Here is a 10,160-nt window from a genome sequence, read left to right as displayed (position 1 = left end):
ATTTTACTTTTGCCAAGATTTTTCATTATTTTTAAGGGGATTCATTTTTTTCTTAATTTCATAAAATTGAATGAGATGTGTCCATTTATCAGCAACAAATTAGGAAGCGCAATTACACATTAATTTAGAAATGACATATGGGAAAAGATATAATGTCCAGGTATAGCGCTGTGGTAAGCGCATTCGCATCTCACCGCTGCGATCCAAGTACGATCCCCGTGATCAGTAGTGGTTGCACGTGAGAGGGTATAGTGGTTGCCCGCTCGGACACGTGGGTTTTCTCTGTGTACTCTGGCTTCTTCTCAATTTTATACACTGAGTGGACTAGAAGACGTCATCAGTTCCTTATACGTTCCAGTGGGTACATGTAAACACAGTCAATCGTTTTTGCTTTCTTCGGGATCGGTGGGCGGGTGCGTTACCTTTTGCATAGTTACAATTAATGTGACCACCTCATATAAGCAATAAAAATATCACGATAACTGCAGTATTGCTCTTTTGCATGGGAATTAAATAAAGTGTGACAAAGGTATAAACTATTCAGTGACTGCAATGCTATTGTTTAATGACAGGCGTAAAACTTTTCATCCAGAAGAGAAATTTTACCACCTGTTTGAAATCGATTGTATATTGAACCTATGTAAACAAAAACAGGGCACGTTTACAGCCTTGTTTACATGACGAAGAGTTGTGTGCCCTGTATCTTGCTTAAAACTCATCGACTGGCACCCAAATTTCATTTGATCATTAAAAATGCATTCCTAAAGCATTTACATGTATACTACTGTATTAAAATAATAGACTCGAATTTTTAAGCTTTAATACCGATAAATCGGAAGAGTATTGCCTTTTGTTTTATATATTTTAAACATCATTGGTACTTGAAGATTACCAATTTGTTTTTATTTTTTCTCAATCAAGCTTAGCTAATTTATAATCAGTGAAAATTCCTCAAAATATTCCGGAAATCATCTGAATTTTTTTTGTTTTTACAATCTAGGGCATGCGCAATACATTCACGCTGACGGGATCTTTAGTTTATGTTTCCACAAAATCATATTTGCATTAATAAACTCAGAAACGATAGTACAAATACGTGTAAATTTTCATTGAAAATTTAATTGCTATATGTTCTGTTCATATATATATATATATATATATATATATATATATATATATATATATATATATATATATATATATATATATATATATATATATATATATTTATTTTATGATTCCTTATGAGAGAAATAATAGAATAACAAATATACATATTTACTTAGTACTTAGCCTACTTTTGTGTTCCTGTATCTCTTAGGAGAGTGAAGATATAATGTATAGATTGTTTTATCGTTAAAATGAAAAAAATATTTTTATGTCCTACGGACCCAGTTTTACGATAGAATATTTAATCCATAGATTAAATGTTTAGATGAGAGGTATTTACAGTCAGTCTCAAAATGGTTTATTATGATTAATTTGACTGTTATTTTCAATGTTTCTTCATTAATTTTCTCCAAAATCGTTGCGGGGCGATTCTGCAATTTTTGTTTACATTACGGGTATATGTGAGGCATTAATAATAAATGGTTACATTGAAATTAATGTTAAAACAGGCTTGGCCCCAGTGGATGTATCTATTTTGTAAATGTCCGATATGCAATGTCAACCCGTGCACGCACGGATCAAAGTCTAGTTGTAGATAATAAAAACAAAAACAAAATTGACCAAAATCGTGACCATGCCCCTTTAACATATGATGAATATTTATAATGAAAACAAAATATGCAAAATAAAATGGTATAATTTGTTTTTAAAGGTTTTAATTACTTTTTCATCTGTTGTAGTGGTTATTGACGATCTTTTAAATGTAATATATCAAATCAGTAAGTACAACGATTTTACCTTTTTACCTAAGCATATTTATTTCATTGACAAGTTTATACGCTCTTAGCCTGTAAAGAAATTTAAGACTATTATCTTAGCTCCTATCACAATAATATTAGAAATATCTTTTTTCAGCCGAAACAGAATGTTCGCAGATGTTGACAGGTATTTTTTTAAACTGCTTTTTTATCTTATTTTAACCGCCACGTACAAAATAATGGGAAAAAAGCACTTTTTGAAATCCCATTATCAAAGGGCAATATAATTACTAATTACGGTAACTTGTATCTTTTATGTGGCAAAATATAAAGAACGAAAAATTCTCATCTGGCGTAATGCAGTCTCTTAGCTCAAGATGTAAATTATTTAAAATTATTTAAAATTAAATTTTAAAATATGTCTGTGTGTTAACATTTTTAAAATTCCCTTAATATAAAACCGGACACTGCGATATTTTTTGGATTTATATATATATATATATATATATATATATATATATATATATATATATATATATATATATATATATATATATAAGAGGAATCATTCTTTGAGTATTATGAGGTGATAATTTCGGTCGGGGTGTGATCAAATCCAATAAAGCCCGAAGGGCTTTATGATAGATATGATAGATTTGATCACACCCCAACCAAAATGATCATCTCATTATATTCAAAGAATGATTCCTTATTACTTATATTTATATAATCTTAAGCAATCGTACGATTATATATTTAAATATTAATAAGCAAACCCCGCTGGCGCCTCGATTTGGCGTCATTTGTATTATGGGTTATATAGTACAAAATCGGTACGTAGTGTTATCTCAGGCAAAGACACTAGAAAATGTATATATATATATATATATATATATATATATATATATATATATATATATATATATATATATATATATATATATAATTCAAAAAATAATTACGGTGGGAATTTTGCTCGTGCTTATCAACATGTTGCCCCCCTTCCTCCTTCATTCTTCCCTCTCCCTTGATACAGGTATTTTGTGGATAGTGTTTATTTATCCTATTCAAATAAGCTAAATGTGCTTATTTTATGTTCTTGTGTTGTCGCACAATACACAGGAGCCAAACCCGTTTTGACATTAATTTCAATGTTTCCATAATAAAGATTTGTGGTTGCATTGACATTAATGTCAAAAAGAGCTTGGCCCCTGTGGCACAATACTAATTCCCGGCAATAATATTGAAATAAAATATTATTATATTAAACTATAAAGATGATTTTTTTTTGGTGGGGGGGGCGACAATGGATGGCCACATCAATGTTTTTTCTCTTGTTTACTATGTTAGTTAATCAAACAACTACAATATTTACGACGACTGAGGGACAAGACATGACGTCAACCGCATACACGACATTGTCAACCAATGAGCAAACAACACGTAACGAAGCATCCGTGACAGGGGGTATAATTTGTGTAGTATTAAGGAGCATGTAAATAATTATATTGTTTTCTATAATCAACAAAACGTTTTGAAGACGTTTATTTTAATTTTTATTTTGTATATAATATACACATTGTTCGTAAAAATAATAAATATCGTACCAGTTTTACTTTGATAGTTAGTCAAACAACTACACTATCAACAGCGACAACCGGGGGACAGGACATGACGTCAACTGCATACACCACAACGTCAACCAATGAACAAACAACACGTTCTGGGACATCTTCGTCAGACGGTATGGTTTGTATAATATTTCAGAACTGGTTTTAATCTTTTATCAAGCTTTTAAAATGATAAGTGTTTAAATGAGAGAAAACCAATTTGTTTTCTTACAGACAGACAGAAAGACAGACAGATAGATAGATAGATAGATAGATAGATAGATAGATAGATAGATAGATTTATTCATTTAGCATTATGCTACTTAAAATAGTTTGTATCTTTAAAAACAAGTTGTATGTAGATTCTTTGAAGGCTAACTAGCTTTTACTAACTTTAAAAGATAGAGGAATTTTATACTCAAAGTGTATTTAAATAATCCGGGAGGGGACAATAGACAAACTGTTATATCTTCTTGTGTTGTCGCACAATACACAGGAGCCAAACCTGTTTTGACATTAATTTCAATGTTTCCATAAATAAAGATCTGTGGTTGCGTTGATATTAATGTCAAATAGAACTTGGCCCCTGTGGCACATTACTAATTCTCGGCAATAATATTGAAATAGAATATTATTTTATTAAACCAAAGATGATTTTTTGGGTGCGACAATGGATGGCCACATCAATGTTTTTCCTTTTATTTGCTATGGTAGTTAGTCAAAGAACTACAATATTTACGACGACTGGGGGACAGGACATGACGTCAACTGCATACACGACATTGTCAACCAATGAGCAAACAACACGTACCGAAGCATCTGTGACAGGGGGTATGATTTATGTAGTATTAAGAAGCATGTAAATAGTTATATTGTTTTTTATAATCAACAAAACGTTTTGAAGACGTTTATCTTAAATTTTATTCTGTATATGATAAACACATTGTTCTTATAAAATATCGAACACCGTACTAGTTTTACTTTGTTAGTTATTAAAATAACTACACTATCAACAGCGACAACCGGGGGACAGGACATGACGTCAACTGCATACACGACAACATCAACCAACGAGCAAACAACACGTTCTGAGGCATCTTCGACAGACGGTATGAATTGTATAATGTTTCAGAACTGGTTTGAATTTGTTAATATGCTTTTATAATGGTAAGTGTTTAGATGAGAGAAAACCAATTTGTTTTCTTACCAGACAGACAGACAGACAGACAGACAGACAGATAGATAGATAGATAGATAGATAGATAGATAGATAGATAGATAGATAGATAGATAGATAGATAGATAAGATAGATAGATAGATAGATAGATAGATAGATAGATAGATAGATAGATAGAAAGAAAAAAGATGGATAGATTTATTTATTTAGCGTTATGCTACTTAATATGGTTTGTATCTTTATAAATAAGTTGTATGTAGATTCTTTTCAGGCTAATAAGCTTTAACTAACTTTAAAAGATAGTGGAATTTGTATTGAATTGTATTTCATTAATCCGGGAGGGGATAATAGACAAATTGTTATAATTAATTGGTTAAGATCTTTTAAAGTAAACATGCCATTTTTGGGATTTGATTTTAATCAACTCTTCTATGCAGTTACTCTGGCAAACCGAAAGTGAAACAGTTTTTGGACCTACGTGTAAGCACAAATCATCACCACTGACAAGTCTAAGTTCTTGAATATAATAGAAAAATTTGATGTAATGTATGCTGAAGGATTGTTTTTCAAGGAAACTTTTTTTAAACACTTTGAAAATAGTCAGATTTTATATAATAAGAACAATTTAGATATTTTTGTAGTCTCATGTATTCCTACGCCAGAGTTATATATTGTTTCGTGCAACCAGACGCTCGGCTGTCTCCGTAAATCTCCGACAAACAGAGAGGGCTTGTCGGAGATTAACGGAGATAGCTGAGCGTCTGGTTGAACGAGACCGGAGTTCAATATCAATAGTGCTTGAATCCATACAATTTTTAGAATTGTTTCGATTACTAATACATAGTTTGAAATCTTTCTTTAAATATAACACAGCATAATTCATTTGGGGTTTCTCTAAATTGTTGTCTGAAAAGTCTTATTAAAATTCATATTATAAAAAAGTGCATAATTTGAATACAGACTAGAAACTACAGTGTAATTCCCACGCAAGATAAGTTAATTTTAAAATAAATGATAATCGATAAAATCAACTCCCGTCAGTACTTCAGTACTTTAATTAAAATTTATTTCTTATCGATGCCAAAGCACATAAGGACATATTTCAATGTACATAATTTCCTTTTCGCTGTTTTTGTTATAAGCACATTTTATTGTATATTCGTCCGTTAAATTTTCGCCCTTTCGCCTCGCCAAACATTCCATATTGATATTCAATAAAATATTTTAAGATAATTACACATCGTACATGTGAATTATCAAACACCGTTCTAGATAATTATGCCACTACTAAGTTGACAGTTTCTTACACATCTACGAAACAGTTGAAAACAATAATAAATGTAAAACATCAAATATACTGTAGCATGTCCAAAAAACTCAAATATCGTAAGACAAACAATAACGTAGGGAGTTGGTGACAATTGTGCATACTTTTCTATTGGGAGGGGAAGGGGTATATATTAAATTTTCCAAGGCAATTTTTTAAATGTATCGATATATGCTTGTATTCAATAACAATAAAATTACCGATAATTTTGGTGTTAGGAATTCATTATTTGCTAATTTAAAACTCCCGATATCATCATACTTATACAACGTAATATTCTTTTCATTGCAGCTATGTGTCCTTGTCAATGTGAGTATTTTGATAAGATCGAGTACTGGGCCCAGGAAAGTAACCAGCGCAAACAGTATGAAGAACTGAGCAAGAGACTGGCTGAAATAAAAAATATCCTGAAAATGGAAACAAAAAACCTAAGCTCCTTTGTTAATAAGAAGATAAGCGCTGCCGATGATCGTCCGTCTGCGGTTGCCACCGGGTACTTGGGGACTGGCATCATAATCATTGTGGTGGCTGGCATAGTCTTGCTTGATCTTCCTGTGATTATTCAGCATGCAAGGTTGTTATTTTGAGACATCCAAAGACTGTGCGCTAGAGGATAATAATTAAGTTTCTACGTTGATGAATCGAACACTAAAACAACATATTATTTAAACGTCACAATTTTTCTAACGAATAATAGTTCACATTGCTCTAGCTCTCTACAAGTGCGTTCAATAACTCATAGAGGCAAAGGCTATTGGGTTTTTTCTTTAGGTTATATTGTACAAGTTTTTTTTGATTAAAGAACATAAAGATGTCGATATGAAATACCTGTAATTAACTGTATTATACACATTTATCGAAGTGTATGCGTTTATCTAAGCTTAGTCATTAAAAATAAATCTTTAAAAGCAGTATTAAATTCACAGGGCCTAAAGGTCGTTCCCCACCATTTTTTAAACTTTATCAAACTTCTTGTGAAAAAAATATGTGTGAAGAAAAATACCCAGTAATCAAATTGTTTTGATAAAATTCATGAGGATTACTAGAGAATTCTGATGATGCCAATAACCTCTTGATTTTTGTATGCAAACAAAATATCAATGTATTTATGAATTGTTTACAAACATTTTAAAGCTGCTTGGTCCGATTTATTTGTTATTACATTATCAAATTTTTTTCCAAGCAAACCATTTATCTTAAAAAGTTATGGACTTTCTCTTATTTACACCAGCAGAATCAGTCTCCTTTCAAAGTTAGAAATATTCAAAGTAAATAAAAATAATTTCTTTTTGGGCAAACGAAAAAACAAACCAAAATGCATCACGGGAATGTTTAGAAAAAGAAACCGTTTGGTTTCGTCCCCCGAATGATTGGGGTCATTCAACCCGCATGCTATGCATCGATTGTAAAGAAAGCAAACTTCAGAAATATTATCGAACAAAACGTACACATATTTATTTGTAATTTGTCTGATCATTTCGACCTTTATTCAAAGCGAAGACAAAGTCGTAATACAACCATATCCGTCTCGTCGTCAGGGGTGAATTTTTACATGAGGCGAAATAACGCGGTACCCTTTTATGTCGTTTGTTTTGTTAGCAAATTTTGTACGTATTTTTCCTCATTGAAATTTGGCTTAATTGATTGGGAAAACTACTGCAATGTTTATTATCATACATATACTTACAATGTAGCATAACCATCGTTTAAAAGCGTACATAAAATCTGGTATAAAATCGGACCAAGCAGCTTTAAGGTTAACACTAATTAACGTCATTGATTGCCCTTTTATTGGGAGATAAAACACTCTAAGTCAGAATTAATTAATGTCAACGATTAATAATGCCTAGAACCAAATTCAAACAGAATTGTTTATATAAACATATACTCTCATCCAATTATAATAAAAATATAGCAATTCATAAAGTACGAGGGTTGTCCAAAAATAGCGTAGACAAGTGACGTTATTCAGTTAATCGAAGACACAGAAAGATGGAATTTATGCTACAAAGGGTTCAAGTAATTTGCATTCAAATAATGTTTTAAAATCATATATTGTTTGACATTAAGTTAGTGAAATAAAAGCATGTTATATCAGAAATTCGATATGCGGCGCACTGTCAAAAACAAAAAGTAAATTGAACATAATGAAATGAAAGTTGCGAGGAAAAGTACTATTTGAATGAAAATTTAAAATAAAACATACAATTATATTTGATAATAATTATATTATTTACTCAAACAAATGTTTTGGCTATAACAAAACTTTTAAATATTCTGTATCGCATTTTGTGACAAGTTGAAGAATTAACTCGTAAGAAAATCACGACGTCAGCATTTAAAGCGGCGCAGCAGTATCTGATCAAATTTTGCAAAGACCTTTGTAAAATCCTAATGGGCTTTTCTAGTAAATAAAAATAACAAAATTGATTCGAAATGCGTTTTGTGAATAAGTAGTTTAACAACATTGAAAATATTGAGACGAGTATGATGAGAATAGGTGAGAAAAAGAAACACCGACCGATACCAATGGACGTCAAAATGTTGAACGACACATTGCGGTAGGACGGACGTTAGACAACAAGTCATACAGGGCAATTTTGGAGTCGTCAGATCATTAAGACTTATGAAATATTAAAAACGAATTCGAAATGTATGTTGAATGTGCACTCATGGTACACATTCAAAGAAAACACATTTTTCTTCCGTTTCCAACAGAAGACCTTTTTGTTTTTGCTTTTGTTTCTTTTCTCCTACTACTCTTTTTTCTGTCACGTTTTCTAAAAAACGCTTCAGCCATTCGACGAAACTTTCATATCTTACTCTAGACAAAATATTTTATTTATTATTTTTCAATAGTTGATAGAGACGCTTTTATGACTGCAGAATGTCTTAAAATCGATCTACGGAAGACCTCTTGTTGCTATTATTTTTTTAAATGAGAAGTTTTTTACTTTGTTTTTTTTTTCTTATGCAAAAACTGTGATTAATGTGATTTGATATAAATTGTAGTAAGGCTAAAGTAAATAAAACAAATTACAGAAAAGGAGCAATAATTAGCTTAATTTTCATATAAAATAGTACGACTTAATAATTCTTTTAATTACTTGATACTTAAATAACAAGTATAATGCTTTTTGCGTATTTTTGCAATTTTCCAACTTAAGACATATATAGCTTACAGTAGCACGATAAACAAGTGCTACATGTATACTGTATATCGTTTAACATTGAAAGATTATTCGTTTGCTACATGTAGATCTTAAATAAAATTTATTAGCTGATATCACGGTATACTGTTTTTGAGAAGGTACACTTTTAATATGAAATGTTGTAAGTAGCTATGCGTTTCTGCTGAGTTATTATAAACAAATCCTGTTCGCTTTGAATATGCGACGCTTTGAAGCTTTGTGAAGAGAGAGAGAGAGAGAGAGAGAGAGAGAGAGAGAGAGAGAGAGAGAGAGTGAGACCTAAGTCTTGTTAAAATTATTTCAATGGATGAAAATTTGCAAGTAAAATATAAAGTGTTGGTATTTTGCATGCACTTTGAAACAAATGGATTTCCAAATACATATTGAATAAGTCCCAAAAAGAAAACAATTGTTGTGTTTACCACGCATTGAATACAGAATAATCATGTTGGTATTTGAAATAATCTAGAACAAAGTAAACTAAAAACCAACTTTTATTCGCCTGCGAGAAATTTTTGCAAGGTTCACGAGATCCTCCTCGTCGCAAATATTTCTTGCCGCGACCAGTCCTCTATCTAAAGCTGTAATAACAACACGATTGTACATAAGGCGTGATCGCGAAAATAAGTCGCCGTGACCCAGTTTATTTCAGGTTAATCGCGAAATAAAGTCGTCGCGAATAAAAGTTGGTTTACAGTATTTAATCGGTGTGTAATATTTTTGTGTTATGTTTTATTCATTTAATGTTCAATAAACATCTTAGATCCTCTGTTTTGGTTATCTTTCTGAAAGCTGTATTTTTTATTTGCTTGTCGAAGATTAACGGAGACAGTCGAGCGTCTGGTTTAGTGCTTGGATCCATACGATTTTTAGACGGGGTCACATGACCCCGTCTATTGGTGCAGGTGTCACTACAGTATTAAATTTTACTATATATTCTTACCAAAATTGCACAACTTTACATACATATTAAAAATTCAAAACGA

The 10,160-nt window shown here is 31.3% G+C and overlaps 1 protein-coding gene across 1 annotated transcript; it reads left to right on the top strand.

The window, feature by feature from the left end:
* Positions 1-2,026: 2,026 nt before the first annotated feature.
* On the top strand, positions 2,027-8,074 carry LOC105324996 (uncharacterized). The gene is made up of 6 exons (XM_066077778.1): positions 2,027-2,055; positions 3,219-3,335; positions 3,493-3,612; positions 4,193-4,309; positions 4,495-4,587; positions 6,275-8,074. The coding sequence occupies exons 1-6, from the start codon at positions 2,046-2,048 to the stop codon at positions 6,568-6,570; spliced, it is 753 nt and encodes a 250-aa protein (XP_065933850.1). The 5' UTR covers positions 2,027-2,045; the 3' UTR covers positions 6,571-8,074.
* The last annotated feature ends 2,086 nt before the right edge of the window (positions 8,075-10,160 follow it).

Source organism: Magallana gigas, chromosome 3, assembly GCF_963853765.1.
Source record: "Magallana gigas chromosome 3, xbMagGiga1.1, whole genome shotgun sequence".
Lineage (NCBI taxonomy): Eukaryota > Metazoa > Mollusca > Bivalvia > Ostreida > Ostreidae > Magallana > Magallana gigas.
The sequence above is the reverse complement of the archived record's forward strand: the minus strand, read 5'-3'. Positions and strand labels throughout refer to the sequence as shown.